The sequence below is a fragment of the Protomyctophum bolini genome (genome assembly GCF_963924005.1).
Source record: "Protomyctophum bolini genome assembly, chromosome: 6".
In the NCBI taxonomy this organism is placed as follows: domain Eukaryota; kingdom Metazoa; phylum Chordata; class Actinopteri; order Myctophiformes; family Myctophidae; genus Protomyctophum; species Protomyctophum bolini.
The window spans coordinates 11,767,052-11,788,885 of NC_137867.1; the positions used below are offsets into that span (position 1 = coordinate 11,767,052).

Sequence of the window (21,834 nt, forward strand, 5' to 3'; positions counted from 1 at the left end):
CTGTGGGAGCTATAGTAGCAAAAATGTGTTTTTATCATTTTCATGGTGGACAATTTGTAAAACGTGGGGTGGAGATCCCCACTGGCCTACTGTATGTGAAACGGGACATTCATAACACACACTTTTAGCTACCCGTGTTGTGCCAAATATAAGACGACTCAGATTATAAAACAACCCCCATTTTTCAAGACTCATTTGTGGAAAAAGAATATTAAGTGTCAAATAGTCTAGTCCCCGATTAAAATACAATCTCTTTTAGGATATTTCCATTGAAAAAAAAACAATCGTCTTATATTCAGCACAATATGGTACTTTAAGTGTAATACTGCACTGCATTGCAGTATTGATACTTTTACTTAGGAAAGAGTACTTTTCCCACCACTGGTTGTGTGTCCCTCCGTGGATTGAACTGAACCCATATATTTTCCTTCCAAACCTCCTGTGTATACTCCTCCTGGAGTTCCACTGACCAATAGTTTAGGATGGGTAAATGCAAAAGTACAGGCGACTTGCTAGCTTGAATGGTTAGGGCACGTACCGCCAGGATTGGCAGTCTAATTTCACATTTGTTACGTATTTGTTGTTAGACTGGTTCTTGAAAGCAAGTGAGTGAGTGAACTGAAGAATGTCATCAGAGAGAGAGAGAGAGAGAGAGAGAGAGAGAGAGAGAGAGAGAGAGAGAGACACGGGACTAGTCAGATCTCGGTCAATGGACCTGTCACCTGGCCATGATCTGACCATAAAAAAACAATACACTATATGTTCAACTGATCATTTCAGTGAAGTGTGTAGCACTGCCAAGTTCAAGTTGACAGACATGCATGCACGCAGCCAGGCACGAAAAACTAAAACTGATGGATTTAGTTTCTTTCCATATACTGCAGTGTAAACTCTACAGTCTGGTACCAGGTAATGTCTCTATCAGGAAATTCAAACTTTTATACCCCTACAACTGAAAGGAGTCTGGAATGCCAAAGTCCAGAGTGCCACTCACATGATAGCATTCATGTATTTATTTGTCTCTCTAGTTATTTCATTATTCCTTTGGCTTTTCATGAGGCTGGATGCTCTCAATTCAATTAAATTCAACAGGCTTTATTGGCATGACATTTTACAAGTGTTGCCAAAGCACAATCACAAATATGACAAGCAACAACATAACAACATAATATCAATGGAATGAAAAATATATTAAAATAAAATAAAATAAAGCAGGTGGTGCAGAAAGTAAAACATAGCATACTGTATACTCACTCACATTTTCAAACAACACACATGAATATGAATATGAATCCTGTTTTGGTTTTATTCTGTATTATTTTCCATAAAAAAGGACATGAAGGCTTACCTGTGTGTGTTTTTGTGGGTGCTGTCTAAGAAGTGTGCTGGCTCTGTGCAGGTGTGATGAGATGGGAGTCGTCACAGGCTTTGACATGGAGGTGTTTGTTACTCTGTTCAGTGTTCATAGAAAGTACTACAGTTAGGTGTGGTGTGCAGAGTAAGATACTTAGTAAGAGCATTTTATCAGGTATTTGACTAATCTGGGAACTAAATCGTTACCAAGAAATCACCAATGTGTTTCTAAATTTGTCTAATAACATGTACTATAAGTTTGAAATTCAACTCCTGTGGGAAATTGAGTTATTAGCATAATATGTGACCATACCCATCCTATATAAGGCCAAAAAGTCCAAATTTAATCATTCTTTCAGTAGCATGTGACATATGAAACTAGGGTGTTTTCATGATTCTGAATCCATTCCAAGCATTAGTTTTGCACAAAAAACACTCCTTGGGAGGAAAACGGCCATAGCCGTCATCACAAATGTGATGAGGTCAGCACATTTGTGGATATGGCCTAATTTGGACTAGTTTGTGCTTGAAATGTACTGTAATTCTGCAATAAATATTTTAATCAATGAATAACTTGATGATTATTATGGTTCCAAGTCAGGGGCGTGTATTACTAGCTGCCGGTTTCCTCCACACCGTGTTATTGTACATTCAGGACAAGGTCCATTGATTGATTGATTGAAATATTTATTAACAGCTGGATTATAGTAGGCTACATTTCAAGCACAAACTCAATACAAAGACTGTTAACTGTGAGTGGACGACCCAATTAAGCATTACACTTGTTTACAACAGGGTCCACCATGTTCAATTCATCAAAACATTTAGAGACATACAAATAGACACAGCTATACTTTAAAGAACAGAACAGGAATTCATCATAAAGGAAGCAAAAAGGGAAAATAAACGTATACAGTGAGGGTAAAGGGGGGGGGGGGGGGGGCAGTTTTACGGAGGCCAGTTTCGAATTGCAGCCGTCCGTAGGTGCCCTTTGAGAGCGGTTTTGAAGGAGTCAAGGGATTCACATGTCTTAATGACTGCTAGTAGGGCGTTCCACATTTTGGTGGCATAGGAGCGAAAATAATTTAGTCCCTTGTTTGTGCCGAATCTGGGTTGTACATGGTTTGTTGCACTCCCTCTGGTGTTGTGGGTGTGGACTTCGTTTACATTAAGAAAGTATTTAGACAGGTAGGCCTACATGGGTATCTTGGTGGTGTGTCGAATCTTGTGGACCAGACCCATTGCAAGATGCTCTGTCGTCGACCCTAAGCCATCCCAGCCTGTCAAAGTGGGCAGGGGTGAGGTGGGTTCGGGGGGTGAGGCCAAGTAGGAGCCTGACCAGTTTGTTTTGGGAGGTCTGGAGCCTTGTTGCGAACGCAGTGAGCACTTACTATGAGACGTGGCAGATCGTGTCTGTCTGTCTGTCTGTGTGTGTGTCTGTCTGTCCGTCCCGCTTTTGTGCCCATATATGGAGCTGAGTGATTTGTGTCACCATGACTCAGCCATAACCGTCCCCAAAGCAGCTATACATCCAAAACCTATACGTCCAATACCCAAATATGTACGAGCTGCGTTCGCTTCCCGCGTTTGCGCGTCTTACTGGTTTTAAGGGCCTTTGAGGTGCTGTGGTACCAAGAGGTGCATGCATAGTCAAAGAAACCTTGTACGAGGGCTCCTGTTAAGGTCTTCAAGGTGTTTTTGTTGACGTTGGTGGCCATTTTATCACCGGAAAGATTGGCCTCCAGGATGGAACCTATGTAATTTCATTTATTCGATGTACTGGCCATGGCCAGTACAGAATTCATTCCATATATGTTGATTTAAACCCCCATCTATGCCGTCACCCAGGCGGGTGCGTGCACGCGAGATCGCTTCTCGCCCTCAGGACGTCTTATTAGTATTTATTATTAGAAAAAAACTATGGACAGTTGGACACATACTTACAGACATCTCATTTATTTCCACTTCTCGTTAAAGACAATACCACCATCTAGTGTCGTGTTTAGTTTATTACATCACATTCTGAATTCTGAAACATCCCGTTTGAATAAGCTCATTTGACATTACACCTGGACACAACAGTGACAACACACGGTATACTGTAGACGATGACATGGCACATGCATCGCTTAAATAAAATGTTGCAGCACAGTGCTAATATTCAACACAAGTGTGTCCACAGCAGGGTCCCACACTAAGGTCCATAGCTTTCCTAAACACACAATCTTCTACGTTTTAATTGTGCGACAGCAGTGGACGTCGTCATTATCGGCGACTGGGATCAATTCTCTTAAGCACATTGCTGATCTGGTCCATAGATCCAGTCTGGGTCTGGAGCAGAAACGGAAACGGTACGTAGACGAATGTGTGCGTGTAAACTACCGGGTACAGTCTTAGAGTATATATACTATATATTGTATAATAACTCTATGGGTACAGTAGGCGGGCTCTGGACCGGATATGTGCAGCAAATAGAAACCACGGCAGGTTTGTTTTCATAATCATATGCGAAGATTTCACTTAATTACTTACTACATGGAACGCAGCTGGGACTGATTACATTAATTACTGAATGGATAAAATAATGTTTTCACATTCATGTTGACGTCGTGTAGTTGATATTATTATTAATGTTTTGTCACAGTCGGTGGCTTTATTTCCGTGTTGTCCTCTTCATTCTGGTTGGAACTGTTATTCTACAGCTTGTTCGACACTTCAATGGTAAATATATGAAACAGCAACAGGTTGTAATGTTGTATCGTTAAACTGTTGTGATCTAGCCTACACGACTGCCATAATGAGATGTCCGTCCGTCTTGGATCCATGGGCATGGCTAGTTCTGGTCTAACAACGTCGTGCCATGCAGAAGACAACATATCTGTAGTCTGTAGAGTATGCAATGTGATGTGTTGAAGTAGCCTATAGCACTGCATGTTTTAGTAAAAGTATCAATAATGCAAAATGAAACAACCACATTTATATTCCTGTCCGGCTGAAGTGGTCATATGCCATATAGTGTGGTACGAGGCGTCAAAAAAACAGCTCCCGTAGGATTTTTGTGCTAAAATTGATTTTTTTACAGATCTTGGTTCTATAGAGTCCAAACTATGAGAAAATGATGGGGTTCAAATTTTCCCGACCCCCACCCCGTTTCTGGGGGGGTCATATATTTGGGACCTCCCAGAACAGTATGCCAGCCAGTTAATGTCCGTTAATATTTTCATAATATTAGAATTATTTTGTATGTTTTAAAACATTCTGAGTTGATTTCTTAAACGTTTAAAGTGATCAGAAGAATCTTTTTTTACTTTTGGTAGGGGTGTTTCCTCACCTGGGACCTCCCGGACTGACCCCTGGGCCTATTCCAGTTCTCATTACATTCCTCGCTCTGCTCCTGCTCCAGAATATTGTCAAATTAGATCATAAATGAAGCATAAAAGTATTTGTAGCTGGGCTCTGATATAAAAAAAATGGTAGTAGCCAATACCAGGGGTCTTCCACAGGGGGCCCATGACCCCTAGGGGGTCCTCAGAGTTACTATACAGGGGCCCACCAAATCATTGTGGGATAGGAACTTTTTTTTTCTTTTTTTTACATTAAACCACTTACCATAGCATCCCTTTTCCAAGGAGAACTTTAGCCAACAATAGCTGATCTACAAGGTTGTAGTTTGAGCTTGTAGATCAGCTATTTTCAAAGTAAGGTGCCTCAGACCCAAGTGTAGCAAATATTGCTGCTAAATAAAGATCAGCCAGGCTGCTGCTGTCTTTCTCTTTTCTCTTTGTCTTTCTGTTGTCGGTCAGGTGACTGGGAGGGCTACTTGTCATCCTTAGAGGAACTCATCAAGTATTTCTTTGCTCGTGATCTCCTTAAATATGCTCGACTATCTTGCCCAAATGAACGCTCTTGAACAGGATGACCGCAGTTTAGGTGTGCTTCCCCGTGGGAGGTTAGGGTGTGGGTTTGAGATGGTTAACATCGGTAGACTGTAGACAACTTGACTGCGTGTACTGTACGTGCGTTTGATTTGTGAGTTCTCTTGGCACAGTACCATGGGTGTGTACGCATAACAAAACCATGATGCTTCTATGCAACGATTGGTATGAAAAACATAATTGAAGCTGAGAAATGTCGGCTATGTGGTTGACACGCACTGTGAGAAGATGAGTTCAGATATGTACCAGTGCTACTGTCTGCTATTTTGTTTAAAGCTGCATTACACCTCAAGCAGACTGAAATTATGAACCCTTTTGGGTATTATTTTGTCCATAAAGTGATGCTATTCTTGTGTGATCCTCAAAACAGGATTTGATATATTCAGACTAAAATTATTAATATTGCCACCACCACCAATAACCATGATAATACAGCAGCTATCTGCACCCGGGGAAATCACTTTGCCAGCTTGTGAATGTGATGGACATTTCCATTAATATTTTATTTTTGCCACGGACATGCAAAACAAGTGATCAATGATATTACCAGAACACAAATGTATAGCCTATAGTACTAATTGACTCTTGACGTGTCATAGTGTCTACTCTATTCCACTGCGCTACACATTTTAAAATAAGTCATTTATCAAAACTTATTTTTGGGGAAAAGCCGATCTACAAGCTCACAACACATTACGGCATGTTGTGACCTTGTAGATCAGCAATTGTCCTTTCTTCTTAGCCTATAATGACAGGCCCAAAATTGGGATTTCAGGGTAAAAATAGCTATATAGTCACCCAACTTACCCAGAAAGACTGGGAAGTTATCCACTGTATACTGGCAGGTGGCCCTCCAGACAGGCATTATATGTGGCATAATGCATGGTCCAAGTATATTCCATGTTTGGGATTTCAATAAATGGGTCTTCCGTCTTATACAGTAAGTAGGCTACAGTTGCAGTCCGAGAAAGGGACACTTAGCTGCAAAGGTGAATGGGTGCGCAGTATACTTAATATTAGGTTATTGCAGATGGCCTTTCAGAGGACAGTGTTACTTGGGGACATGAGGAGACAGGATGTTCTACAAGCTAAACTAGTTTTGTGTTTGTCAACGTAGCTTAAATAGTTGGTGTCAGTTCATTAAGGTGTGTACTCTAGGTTGATGAGACAACTATGCAATGGAAACATACCTGAGATTCAAAACAGATAATTAAGTACTGTTTAAGGAATGTTTCACTGTTCACTGTTTCACTGTGTTGTTGTGGAGCATTTGCTATAACAAAGTAGATAGACTAGACCCCATGCAATAGTGTCATTGCTGTAACTTGGTATCTGTAATGTGTTCTGTTGCTGCAGGGTGAACTACTGTATGGGTAGCATTATAGTATAATCGATGCCTTACAGCCCCCCCCCCCCCCCCCCCCCTCTGTTTTGGAATGAGGGAACATAGGGCTGAGGGCAGTGTTGTTTTTGGCAGGCATTTTTTAGATTTAGTCAGTCTTAGTCTTTTGGAAAAATGCTTAATTAGTCTTAGTCAGTCTTAGTCATTTGGAAAAATGCTTAATTAGTCTTAGTCAGTCTTAGTCATTTCTATCCTTGATAGTTTTAGTCGACGGAAACTCCTAAGGGTTTTAGTCAGTTTTAGTCATTTTAGTAAAAGGTTTTAGTCCAGTTTGTCAATTTTTTTTAAATGTCTTTAAATAAAATGTCTATAGCGTACAGGTATTAATTAGAGCTGGGACTCGATTTAAAAAAAATCTAATTAATCAGAGGCTTTGTAGTTAATTCATCTCGATTAATCGCATTTTAATCGCATATCATTATTTGACCCAAGAACTGTGAGAGCCATTTTTTTATGGATTTTGGTATACTAGTGAATCAATGAATAGTGAATACATAAGTTTAAGCAATAAAACATTGTTTTTGTAGTAATAATATCTAAAAATTAATAATTTATATAGAGCTTTTCTGAGTACCCAAAAATGCTTTACAAGGGGGACATGATAAATGCAAAAACAACTTTATTAAAGGAAAAACACTAAGTAAATAAAAATAAATATCTGGGGAAAGTAATATTGAAGGTTTTGGATGGTGGGGGCATGTCTCTGAGAGTTTTGGGGTATGGATTCCAGTGTTGGTGGGGGGGCTTCAATTGGTGCAGCAAATATGTGACATGAGTTGACCATAAGAAAACACCTCTGTTTCTTCCGTGGACATACAGTAACAGCCATAGGAGATTTTACATTTTATTTGGCCATAACCGTTTAGTTAGAATTAGAAACCATGTCATCTGGTCGGGTACTTGAACTGCTACTGGGAGTTGGAATAACATTAGCTCTGATCCATAGTGTTAGAAGGAGGAAAGTAGGCTTTCACATCTTTTTTTATGTTAAAAACGAGGGGCTGCACAGCCTGCACTTCCGCGGGTGTGAGTGAGGGGAAAGGATCAAATTAAGTACCATAGAACTCCTGAGTCCTAACTACGCTATCGACCAGAGCTACAGTTGTTGATTGACGTAACGTTAGCTTCCAGGCTAGGCTAGGTGCAACATGTTTCGCATTGAGCCGATACTGGAGTCTTGACGAGGCGCGGTGATATGTGAATTCTTTGTTGAATAATTGCACACAAGTGTGCTGTAATCCACGCTATCATCGGATAGCCTTTTAAATCCTATTTCCAATCCACGGGGACAAGCAAACTAGCTAAGTGATCTGCAGCGGCTTGGCTTCCCCCAGTCTGGTGATGTTATTGTCTGAAGAAAACACGGAGTCGAAATGGGACGGTGTGTGTGTGTGTGTGTGTGTGCAATGTGCATGCATGCAGATGGGCGTGACCAACAAGGAAAGGAGAGGAGGATAGAGGCGAGAGCAGTGACATTATTGGCGAACATTTTCATGCATTTAAAACTTTGTTCGTCAATCCACTAACATGTTCGTCTACCCTCGTCTTGTCAGCGATAACACAAACACGTCTCGTCATCGTCATCGCGTCAAACAGAGCTAATTAGCTCGTCAGCGTCAGTCTTGTCCCGAATTATTTGAGTGTATTTAGTTTTAGTCCGTCTTAGTCCTGGAAAAAGGGGCGTTGACGTCGTCATTTACGTTATCGTCAGTCCTGACGAAAACAACACTGGCTGAGGGAACATAGGGCTGAGGGAACATAGGGCTGAGGGAACATAGGCCTGAGGGAACATAGGGCTGAGGGAACTTGGGTATGGTCCCAACACTATTAGGGAGGACATTCAAGATGATGATGACGAAGATGAATAGATCCTGCAAATAATGTATTGTAGGCATAATTGACCATGGGCTCTTTAAGAGGATGTGTGTGTGTGTGTGTGTGTGTGTGTGTGTGTGTGTGTGTGTGTGTGTGTGTGTGTGTGTGTGTGTGTGTGTGTGTGTGTGTGTGTGTGTGTGTGTGTGTGTGTGTGTGTGTGTGTGTGTGTGTGTGTGTGTGTGTGTGTGTGTGTGTGTGTGTGTGTGTGTGTGTGTGTGTGTGTGTGTGTGTGTGTGTGTGTGTGTGTGTGAAATAAATGGACACATTCTGCGTGCCCAAAGTGAGAAGTTGCAATACCTTTATTACCTGCAGTAACATCTGTCAACAATAATGGTAGAATACTAATAAACTATCAAAGTACTTTACATAAACGCAAGATATTCTAATACTATTCGAAATACTTGCAAATCTGTATATATGGGTGCAAGAATAGGGGGAAAACTAGTCCCGGCCCCCTGTGGAAGACCCCCTGTATTAACTACTACTCATTTTTGTAATCAGTGCCCAGCTAAAAAAGCTTTTAATGCTTTAAGTATTATCTAATTTGACCTAAAGTCAGAAAAGATTATTCTGGCTACTTTCAAAGTGTAATAATAATAAATCAACTCAGAATATTTAAAAACCTATAAAACAACCCTAATATTATGAAAATCGGACATTAATTGTCTGGCGTAATATTATGGGAGGTCCCAAAATATATGACCCCCCAAATAAGGGGTGGGGGTCGGGAAAATTTGAACCCCATCATTTTCTGACAGTTTGGTCCCTATGAAAGCAAAAAAATGCACTTTTAGCAAAAAAATCCTACGGAAATACACCTCGTACCACACTAATAGGGTAATAATGAATCATGTAAAAAGGTAACTAAAGTTTTCAAATAATTGTTGTGGAGTAAAAGTATAGGTATGCGCATTCTTAAAGTGAATGGCACATCGAGTGGCAAAGCAACATGCAAAGTGAGTTTATATTGTTTAACATTGTTTAATGCAATCAGATATGACTTTTCTGTTTGGATGTGTGGGCTGTCAAGGCCAGAAAGTAGACATTCCTGCATAACTTCCGGGTTTGATGATGTCACACGCATTCCCTCTATAGAAAATTGGAAATACTCCTATTAGAAAAGGTAAACTAGGGGAAAGGGGCTAGAGCACACATTGATTTGAGGTGCTTAAAATCATATTAAAGGTGCTTGCTTAGCCCCTCTCGGGACCCCTAGGTTGAGCTCTTTTCACCGCTCATCCGTAGGGACCCTTTGCATTTGTTCTACTCTCTATGTGGTAGACAGCTGTAGTGTACATACGCTCCGTTCAGGCCGACCTGCGCTCCGCTTAAGTGGTGGTGAGATCTTTTAAAGCGGATATAGGAGACAACGGAAACGTCCGATTATTTTCATTTGGCACAGATTCCGTTAACTTTTTTTCCTATTCCAGTTTTGGCTGCTCTGAAATTCTCTCTTCCTTCCTTCATCCTTGACTTCCTTATTGACTTCCCATTGTACCGCCTCCCGCACAGAGACTGGCTAGCTGCGACAGAGCAGATCGGCTCGGCAGGAACGTAGGGACGTGCAGCTAGCCAGTCTCGGTGCGGGAGGCGGTACAATGGGAAGTCAACAAGGAAGGCCTCAACGGAGCCTATGTACAGCTGTCTACCATAGAGAGTGGAAGAAATGCAAAGGGACCCTACGGGTGAGCGATGAAAAGAGCTCAACCGAGGGAGTCCCGAGAGGGGCTAGTGCTTGCTGTGAGTGGTTTTTATTTTGTTAAAACAAAACATTTTCTGTTAAAAAGTAAAAGCTCTATATTGTGATTGTAATTATTGCCATAGAGTGTTTGTTCGGTAACGGGGGGTCTCCCCGTCCAGTTCTTCTTTGTAATGTAAACTGAAAATACATGTTAAGGTGGGTTCAGTGTCGAAGTGTCCATGAGCATAAGAGTCTAAACCCCTATTGCCTAATTGATCCTGATGTGCAGGTTGGTGCCTTGCATGTGTAGCCCACAACAGCCCTGCCAATCGGGCACAGCCCTATTGGCATGACAGGTTGCGTGTTGGTCTGGTCACTGAGTGGGAGGCTGTGGCAGTTCACCCTGCCACTAACAGCACATCACAATGATCACACTTATAACACTCCACTACAATACACCATGACACAATAGCCAGGGCCCTGTTCATTAGTTTGGTGAGTGCACACACGCAAACTGGTTTAACATTGTTCCTGTGCTGTTTGCCACATGTATTGTTTATTTTCTTTATTATTCACTATTGTGTGTATCAAGGGTATGACTTTTGTTTCTTTGTTTTACCACAGTATTCCCTGACTTCTGGGCAGAGGCAAAGCACCGAGGAGTGACTCAGGCGGCCTTATATGGAGGGGGCCTTATATGATTGGTCCATGAGTGGACCATACCAACTGTGGGGTTTTGTTAAAGAGAAGATTATTGTTATTATCTAAGTACTTGTTTGAGTAATATGGTCAATATTGTTATTGTTAGACTACATGGCATTTGTACCATTTTGCGAGTTATATATTGTCTTTGGACATGGGCTAGACTGGGATGTAACTTAAGTTTCAGACAGGGATGGATTGGTCTAGTAGTGGGAGGGGCCTGGCCTTTATAAGCAGGAAACCTGCCACTGCCCAGGAGTCATTGAAGGGCTGATCCTGGAGAGAGAAGACCTGTAGCCCACCTGGCCAGTTTAGGTGTATTTTGTTTGACAGAAACTACCGCCATTTTTCTCACTGGACACTTTTGAGGTGAATAAAAGCAATTTGATTGCACCACTGACTTTGTCAAATACTTTTGAATATATTACAACTAAGTGGAAAACGTTTTCAGTAACTTTGGAGTATTTTTGAGTATTTCTTTGGAGTATTTTTGAGTACCTGGGGATTTTTTCTGTGACTTTTTGAGGACTAATTCCAGTACCTATGGCATATTCTACCCGCACTCAGTACAGAGTGTGACAGAGGCCCAGGTTCAATCCCCGCTTTCTGTGAAATGCTACACATGGTTTACTCTGACATCGGTGTGTGAATCGGTGAATGCACAAATTCGCACAATTTATGTAAAGCACCTTGGATAAATGCGCCATATAAATTCAGCATTTACCAACTCACTGGGTTGACAATTTTGTCCAATCGGGAGAAGGAACATGCTCATCAGCTTCTCAACTTCCAATTTATGTTATTATTCCTTGACCAAAGGAATTAAAACTATTTATTTGTGTTATTTCAAAGTAGGGCTACAACTGTCGATTTTCTTCTTAGTGACTCTTCTGTTTATTACATTTTCAATTAATCGAATAACGTGTGAATCTGTGTGAATGATGTTTATGTCGGAATCTATTGTGCTCTTCCACAGGACAGATGAGTGAGGAGACGTTGGATTATTTTCTCAGTCGGGGTCTGATCGGAGCCAAGGATGCAGCGCAGGTCAAGTGGGCGCACGCTGCGAACAGCAAACACAAGCTCACACAGGCTCTTCAAGGTGAACTCATCATACTGTTCTATGCACATTGCACACATAATAACTCTTCCTACTTCCAGGGCCTTTCCCTATACTTCCTTCACCGATGATACTAATGAAGGCCCTGTTGCATTGTGGTCAAACGGAGTCAGGATGCTGCTATTGTGCATATTGGCTCACTCACTAGAAACACTGCTACACCAGTGGGTCTCAAAGTGTCCTTGAATGGGTTGTTCTTAATGGCCCCGTATGGTATGGAGTGTACAACTGGAACTCCATTTGTCCACTTATGGGGGTCATTGAAAATTAAAATGTTTGAGAACTACTGTACACTAAATGGAACAACAGAGCCTTAATGAAAGAACGTTTGTCTTGTAAAACACGGATGTCTCATCTCAGCATTGCTTTAACCTCCAGGTGGCGCTCACATGATCGAAGCAGACATACTAATGAGAGGTCACGACCCCAAGGAGCCGATCATGGCCCACCCCCCTGACAACGACAGTGACATCACACTGAGGGAGTGGCTTCAGGCAATAAAGACACACAACAAGGGGATCAAACTGGACTTCAAGAGGTTGGTCATTTACCTTTGTGTGCTTTGTCAGCAGTGTTCGTCAACTGGTTACTTTAAATGACATATTCCGATATCATTCTTTCCTTCCCGATTCCACCATAGCTTGCATGTCGTTCCATACCAAGTACCTACCAGTATATCATCATCGTCATCCGTTTATGTATGGAGACTCCTGTCCAGGACAGGCTTCAGACTCCTTCAGACTTTGCGACTCCTCAGGAGTCTTGACTCAGATCTGATTTTGCATTATTCAAACCCACGGCCATCCATACGCTTAATCTAAACGCTACACTAGGGTGTACGCAATTAAAACTAATTCTAGGACAGTGGTTCTCAAAGTGGGGTCCAGGACTCTCAGGGTTACTTGAGGGGGTTCCAATTTCAAATGGACCCTTACAGGTCTGTAACTCTGAGAGTGTACAAATGGAACCAAATGAACGCTAGCTGCTAGTTAGTAAAAAAAATATAGTACAGTTGGAGTATTAGATATTAGTGTAAATGACTATCATTTACGTAAAGACTGGTTACGCATAGACTGGAATTTTTGCCGATACCAGCATTTTAGTCGGTATATAAAAAACAAACTAGTTATGTTACTAGTTATTTTTGCGTTACATTTATGTATTTAGTTTCAATAATGTATACATTTTCATGTTGCTGCTGCGCAAGACGACAACTCTTATGCTGAAAAGTATTAGCTGTAGCTTCAACAACAACTTTGGAACTCACTGTGAAACTAGCGGATCTAAATGAAAGTCCAAATGAAACGATGCTGCTGGTTTGCGTTGTCAGCCTAGCAGCGGTGTCTCCGTCCATGGCTGTGCTGGAGGACCTGTGGCCTGAGCTGAGTGTTCCTGTGTGGCTCAATGCAGACATTCTCCATGGACCCGGCGGTCAGCAGGCCGTACCTCTGGAACCGTCCGCTTTCCTGGGTGAGATGGCCGCTCACGGCTCCTCCTCCCACCCCATGGTGCTGTCTCTGGGCTGGACCACTGGATGGACGCCTGCCGCCGATAACCCAGGTGTTTATTTTTTTTTACTCTGTTACTTTCTACTATTCTAGGATCCATTTATGAGGTTTTATTTGATATGGACTCACAGGTACACGCAGTGCAGTGTTCATTTTGTCGACTAAAACGAGAAAAATGTTCGACTACCTTTTTTTTTTTTTACTGACAAACTAAATAAAAATGAAGCTATGATGACTAAAACTAGGTTGCATTCATGCAATGATAGCCCCATGATATACATATTTTTTGTGTGAAAGTTCAATATTAAAGAATTGCCATGAATTGCTGTACGTTAATATAATTTGATGAGAAATATTTTTGATGGAATATATTACATGGGGTATAAGATATACCCGGGTTTAGTGATGGTGCGACAAAAGTTGGGTTTAGTGTTCTAGGGTTAGCTGCATTAGACCTCAAGCTGACTGTAATAATCAAACCTTTATCTTAGGTCTTATTTTGTTTATACTGTACAGTACACTATTCTTGTGTTATCCTCAACACAGTATTTTATTTAAAGTCCGATAATACACACAAAAAAAAGTTAAGGCCACCCCTGGTCCAAGTATATTCCATGTTTGGGATTTCAGTAATTGGGTACTTATTAGTACAGTTGCAGGAGACAAAGGGCCTTAAGCTGCAAAGGTGAATGGGTGCATGCAGTATTATACTTCATAATAGGTTATTACAGTATATAGATGGATGGCTTCTCAGAGGACAGTGTTACTTGAGGTCAGGACAAGTTCTACAAGCTAAACTAGTTTTTGTCTGTCAACGCAATTATGTAGACTGTACATGACAAGTGATTAAGGAAGTGCATGCATGGCAAGATTTAAAGGAATGCAGTGTCACAATAGTTTGATGCAAAGGTGCCTAACGTTGATCAGAGCTGAGGAGATTGTCTGAGGGTTTACCTGTGGATAATGCTTGTTGAGTTACCAGTGTTATTATTATTATTATTGGACACTTTGAAACACTTTCTCTCAACTGACGAAAATTAGACTTGTCCAGTTCTACGCTCCTTTGCCTGGGTGCTTCTTCTCAACAGATGACATGCCACGTTTTTCTCTTTTCCACTGTGGTGAGAAAAATACATTCAAAGAGCCTATGAATGATCTGCAGCTACTCAGTCAGGCGTACAGTATGTCTAAACTGAATGTTGGATGAATGACAGTCATTGAGCTTTGTGGGATTGCTGTCACATACTGAGGAGGTGTTTTGTTCAGCCTCTTCTTGAAGGCGTGAACACTGCTAGATGTAATGTCTCCAACAACCACAGGGGGAAGGCTGTTCCATGTCCTTATAGCAGAGTTGAGAAAGCTCCTATCAAGGCTTTTGGTGTTTGACTTGGGGGTTTCCAGGGCGTGGCTTGGTAGTACTCTCCGGGTGAATCGACCTGAGGTGTGAGCTTGAGGTAGTAGTGCTTTGAGTTTGAGGTCCACTGGACAGTTGGGAGTGTGCATCTTGTAGAGAACAGTGGTTGCTGCAACTGTTCTGCCATGACTCAGCTTGCTGATGGCGTACTGCTGTAGGGCAAGGTTCTCATCTTCCCCGATGATTTGTAAGGCCTTCTTAAAGTCTAACTGCCTGAGAGTGGTCAGAGGCATTCATCCAGGCTTGGCAAGTCTTGCCATGGACATGGTTTTTTGTTTGTTAAAGTTTGAATTATGTACACACTGACACCGGAAAACAAAAATAATGATGTATATTATTATATATTTTCCCCCTCTCAGGGTACAGCTGGGAAATGGTGCGTGAGATGGAGGAGGTCTGCAGGGGCCTGCAGCATCCGGTCACCTTCCCAGTGAGAGCCAGCCTGTTATCCAAGTCTCTGTCCCAACTCAAATGGCTTCTGCAGCAGTCAGACAGGTATGGCAACCAGGGCTTCAACAATGAACCAAACTCATTTCATTGACTTATTAAAACTCATCCACCACTAAATGGCAGTAGCAATAGTTCAGCACAGGCCACCATAGATTTGTTCTATTTCTTTTTAGAACGAGAGTTGTAAGATTTGTCTTAAATCATGATTATAATGTTATCAATTTAAGCCCCTTTTAAAAATAAGTTAAAAACGTCTTTGGCCTGGAGGCACTTTGTGAAAAAGACAAAGTCAAATCAATACTCCGGCAAGAATGAGTTAAGACCCGAGGTCAATTCTACAAATGCCTTCTAATTCAGTAGTTCTCAAACTTCTTCGTGCCAAGGAAGGACTCCCAAGATCAGGGGTATTCAACTAGATTAGGTCGGGGAGCCACAACTGTAGAATGTTGTGTGGAGGATTTTTCAGTGTAGATTGGGGATTCTAGTATAGTTCAGCTTCTCAACCATTTTTATTTCAAAGACCCCCAGTTTGATATGCATCAGTGGAGCCCCATTTGATACTATTTTGATATTTTGGACCCCATCTATATCAGCAGCACTGGTGGAGGGTCTGTAAGTTTGTTTGAGATATTTATTTGAGCAGTACGAGGTACACAGATTAATGTCTTCAGAATCATGTCGATCTTGGGCTCGACCTAGAAGGGGCGTCATGTGACATCAGTCACAGTGATTTATTTTATTGGCTTTTTACCTCCTTTTTGTCCCCAATTTCTGTGTTGTCACTGCTGTCGTATCCTACTGACTCACCTGCCATTGAGGAGCCCCCACCAGGAGGACATAGTCATAGAGCCTTCGCCCCCCCCAGCCCATCAGTGTACAAATGAGCAATATTACACTTGAGGGTGTGCTTTACCGTGATTATTGGCACGACAGTGATGCGGTCAGGAACGAGACATAGTCGAGCTCCGCAAGCATCACTGAAGTGCATGGGCCAATTGTGTTCGTATAAGCACTCGACAAAGCCATATGCGCCACGGTCTATTATCAACCTCTGTCATTTAAGCACATAACCTCTTCATAGTTTAATATGAATTATTGGTACTAGCCCTTACCCGTTGTGAGATATTTGCCCCCCTCTTGTGGCCGTGTCGCATTGCCCATCGTGTGGTGATGTAAAAACAATATTTGTACAGTAAATATGACAGTTGCGTCTGTAAAAAGTAGCCTAGCCGGTTTCTGGGAGTGTGCAGGTTTTTTTTGGCATGGAGAGATGTGTGCTAATAGTGTGGCTCGGTCGGAGATAGACCACAGACGGATAAACGGGGGTAAACGTTCACTAATACATTGATTATTAATCATTAATGTGTCAAATGGGAAAAAGGGCTCCGTTAAGACCTCCATATAATTATGGTCCATGCCTGTGTGAAAAGTGGGAGTGATTTGTGCAGTTAATGATGAGATAACGCGCTGTCGGTGACATTCAGATATTCAGACAGACAGACAGACATTCGCTGAATTATAGTATGATAAGTTTTAAAACAACTAAATTACTTTTCTGTTTTCTTGAAGGTACTTTCTGACTGTATGGACGAGCCAAAATGACCAGTTTGTGGTCCAGGACTTACTGCCCTACAGACAAGAGTTTGACAAGAGCAAGATTTACTATGACCTACCAGACGAAATGACCCTTCCTATAAATAACCATTAATGACACACTATCATTAAAATGAAAGAGGGGCCGGCAGGGCTGTCCGGGAAAACAGGGGCGGCAGGGCTAGCCAGGCCGACAGCGGAGGCAGAGGGGGTGGTGGTGGGGGTGGCGGGGCCGACAGGTGCGGCAGAGGTGGTGGGGGTGGCGGGGCCGACAGGTGCGGCAGAGGTGGTGGGGGTGGCGGGGCCGACAGGTGTGGCAGAGGTGGTGGGAGCCTGTGGTGGTGTAGGTAAACCAGCAGGATCTTCTGAAACACACATTATTAACCTATGTTAATTGGGCGTTTTAACATAGATTTGATAGGGAAAGTTTGGTTTCCAATACCACTACAAACACAACACACAAGTATTATTTGTAATGGTCATTGAACCTACCACCAGCTCCGGGCTGGTCCAGGCTCGAGATCATGGCGTAGCCCGTGGCCCGTAGCGCCCTGCGTTTAGGGTCGGGGGGGAAAAGCGGGCGACGGCAGGGCCGGTGGGGTCTGGCAGGGCCGACAGTAGCGGCAGGGCCGACAGGGCTGGTGGGGGCTGGAGTTCCTCCACATCCTCCACATCCTCCCATTCCGAGGAATCTGAGAAATTACAGCGAACGACACAATATTAGTCTTAGAGTATGTGGTCTTTCACAAGTCAACACTGAATATTTTTGTTTATAAGAATCTTGCATATATTTACAGAATTGGAACTCACCGGGTTTGTCATATTTAATTTCGACGGATGAGTTGGAGTCCGAGTCGCTCCCTGGCATTGGCTGCAGCCATGACTGCGGGGCCATTACATTCCGTGTTGTTTTACGGAATGTAATTTTAGTTGGTGAGGTCCTCTGTTTGGTTTGTTTGAAAGTAATCTTTCATCTTTTCCAGCGGCGTGGCCTAAAAAAAAAGGTGAATATACCCTCTCATTTGGAATGTAGGAAGTGCTTGCTCATCTTAAAAAAACGGGTTGGCCACCTGGATATTTAAATTGTCCAGAACTGCCAGGAGCTTTGTATTGGATGAGACAATATTATACTAATAATAATGGTAGTAGAGAGAGAGGGGGGGAATAGGGGGAGGCAGGAGAGGAGAACTAGCCTAAGTAGGACTCCAAACGAAGCCAAATCTTGCTTCCCGTTTTGGGAGTCCAATGGATATAGTCTTCCTGGGTCTCAAACTCTTTCTTTGCGAGTGCAGGAATGTGAGGGAATTGACCGAGACTAACGTTGATGGTGTAAATATCATCCTGTTGTTCTGTCGGTAGCTCTGTGGAATAGGCTAAGAGCGGGAAGAGTACCTTAGCTTTGGGGAATCTTTCAATTGCCAGAGAGTGCAGTTTGTGTACATTTCTGTCAAAGGTGTGGAACACGAAGTCATTCCTGTTGTTAAAACCGAATGACAGGATTATGTGTTGGACTTTGGGATAGGTCGTGGGTAGTTTAGATAAGATTTCGATCGCGTGAGAGACGGAAGCTCCCGGGGAGGAGTCTACCTGGACCCTATGGTCCAATATAACCGGAATCCATTTAAGGTTCGAGTCCCCCGCCAGGATGATGGGGCGTACCGGTTCAAGGGACCACACGCTCCTGTCGCCCTCATGGTGGTGGATAACGCGTCTGGTAGTGGACATGGGGAGTATCGCGGTGGAAGTAGACGGGGCGCTCTTAGTGGAGGGCTCGTAGTGGGTTTCGACCGAAATAAGTGTGCCCTCGAGCAGTCGTTTGACAGTACTATTTATTTTATCCTCCAACCAGTCCACTTTTACTTAAATAAATAATAACGTGACATTTCTATTATTCATATATATATATATATATATATTTTTTTTTTTTCTCCTCCTGTTCGAGGGGCGGGGCTGTGCCTGGGGGGGAGGGGGGAATACACCTAAGTATATACCCTCTCATTTGGAATGTAGGAAGTGCTTGCTCACCATCTCTTAAAAAAAAAAGAAGTCCAGAACTGCCAGGAGCTTTGTATTGGATGAGACAATATAATAATAATTATAGTTATCAGATTTGTATAGCGCTTTTCTAGGTACCCAAAGTCACTTATATGGCCTTATTGGCTTTTCACTTTGAATCTTGCTCCCTCACCACAGAGTTCTGGCCTCTAAACGGCTCCTCTTTTTTTGGATGAGACGATATGACAAGATGAGTTTTTCACCTTGTAGAATCTTTTTCCCTCACCACAGACATCAGACAAACTTTCTCCTTCTTCATAAAGCTCAAAGTTGAGTCTTAAGTGAAGACTTAAAAGCCTTGAATGCATTCATTTGTTATTCCAGTCGGGTTTAGGCAAAAGTAACTACTAGTACCGTTTACCTTTGAACCGATACGGTATGGCACCTGGAATTTGATATAGTACCAAAAATGGTACCTATTTCAGTATTTGTTTTGTAATTTATGCACGGTAATAACAAATGTTCAGTTCAACATGGGCCGATATAGGCCTATGTCTATTGAGAAATGGCTATTGCACCGTAATACAAAAGAAAATGAAGTGTGTGTGTGTGTGTGTGTGTGTGTGTGTATATATATATAAGATTTATCTTCTTCCTGCTCCTTTTCTTTTCTGATATGGAATATGTAAAATGAATATAATCATGTAAAACCATAACTGAAATGAAATAAATAAATATGAAATGAAATATAATTTATATACTATAAGCCTACTGTATTAATATATACTGTATATGTACACACACACACACACCGTCCGTCTTTCAGCTGCGGGGCAAGGCCTCTTAAGATCGCTTTTGGTTTGTTTTCTTTCCCAATCAAGTGTGATGGTGAATTCTAATTGCCTTGGTTACAAATTTCCGCTCACTAGCTTTCTTTCAAGATGTGTTCAAGAGTAATGAAATGTGGTACTGTTTTTAAGTGAACTGGTACTCTGTATTACCAAAATAATTATTTCGAGACCACTAAAAGTACCGAATTCCTAGGCAAAACCAGTAATGGTAGCAGAAGGCTCGGGTTACAACCTTAACATTGTAGATCTGCTTGTTTGCGTGAATACATTTGGAGTAGATGCAGAAACTGAACCAACCAGATGCCATGTGGTCGAGCCAACATTCAGGGCTCCTGAATCACACACTCTTATCTAGCACCAGGGTCTTGAGCTCTACATTGTTGTTAGCTATGCAGGCTCGTGGGTGGTGCGCTTCTTCATCTCCTTGCAACAGAATTAAAATAAGTTATGATTGTATACAGTATATATTCCAAAAGTGCCCTGTAGATGTCAGTGATGAGCACAAACTAAGATGTTAGTGTTTTCTTCTTCCTGTTAAATTCTCCTAATTAATGCAAAAACACTATTTTGTCATGAGTAAATAATAATGTTGCTTCAAAGCAGAGTTGTGATGCAAGGTTTATTGACAGCATGTGTACCAGAACTGTATTTACTAACTGTCATAACATTAAAATATCACCATTAGCCAGATAATTATTATTTTCAAAGTGAACCATAGACATGGAGAAAAAACAATTGAAGCAAAGAGAAAGTAGACTTTTATCCATAGACTGATAATAAAAATATGATTGTTTCGATCTCATCCAAATGTTTATGCTATATCATTATACTGTGGTCATGTCAGCCAAACTTGTTCTATTCTCACACTACTCAGCATTGTTACATAATATATATATTAGCGGTCCGGGGATACGAACTAGCGACCTTCCGATATCAAGACCGCTCCGCAAACCGTTCGGCCACCACTGCCCTAAACTATGCCATCACATTATCAAATGAAATAGTGTTGTATAAAGTACTGAACTTTTTTCCTACAAAAAAATAATTTTCTGTGCAGTCAAAACATTGTTTCTTTTTTAGGTAATCCTACAACTTAATGTATAATTTTCTGTGCAGTCAAAACATTGTTTATTTTAATCATACAACTTAAAAGTAATTCTTAAGATTACTGTGTCAAAGAACACTGCAGCATTGAAGCTTGAAAATGTGCCATTATGATATGACCGGTATAAGGGGTTGACATGTAGCAGTAGCAGCAGTATATTTACATGTGGTAAATGCAATTCCATCTTCCAGTGCAGCATAATGACAAGGTCCACTGTATTGCAACTGGGCTCCAAAATAATTGGCAAACATTAAGAATTTAATGATAGGCCTAATACAACATTAAAGGACCACTTCACCCCTTTTACAACCAGATCTTATATGTTTGGGAGGGCAAGTGCAGTGTGTTTTATTTGGGTGAGGATATATGAGTTTTTAGATATTTTAGTATTTCATAGTGTCTGTGATGTCCTACCGCTCCACAAGGTGGGGTGCACCAAAGCATTACGGTCATTGTAGCAATCCACTCAAACACTAGTCAAACAGACTACATTCTTTTTCTGGCCATAGGGTGCAAATTTCTAATTATGCTCCTGTTATCTACTACAGATACTATTAACATTTAGCGACTGGAGTTTCTTCCAACGGTGAAATGTCCCTTTTAATATAAAAATAATATATAATGGTCTTTTCTTAAAAACCTTGAAACTTTTGTTTTCATTGTGATACCAATAAATTAGCAACTTATACTGCGTTGGTTCCATCAATCCAAGCCGGAAAACAATCGATTCCTTGATCATTAAAATAAAAATGCACGCGACCCACACATTTCGGATGCCGTTGTAAAGTGATCAGACGGGTGGCCCTGCGAACACTTTCAAGATCCACAAAAGGTTTGAGAAACGACTCTT

The 21,834-nt window shown here is 41.6% G+C and overlaps 1 protein-coding gene across 1 annotated transcript; it reads left to right on the forward strand.

Annotated features, from left to right (window-relative positions):
* Nucleotides 1–3,602: 3,602 nt before the first annotated feature.
* Nucleotides 3,603–17,171, forward strand: fam151b (family with sequence similarity 151 member B). Its single transcript, XM_080765589.1, has 6 exons — nucleotides 3,603–3,704; nucleotides 11,925–12,050; nucleotides 12,447–12,606; nucleotides 13,399–13,628; nucleotides 15,350–15,485; nucleotides 17,010–17,171. The coding sequence occupies exons 2-6, from the start codon at nucleotides 11,930–11,932 to the stop codon at nucleotides 17,146–17,148; spliced, it is 786 nt and encodes a 261-aa protein (XP_080621715.1). The 5' UTR covers nucleotides 3,603–3,704; nucleotides 11,925–11,929; the 3' UTR covers nucleotides 17,149–17,171.
* Nucleotides 17,172–21,834: the final 4,663 nt, after the last annotated feature.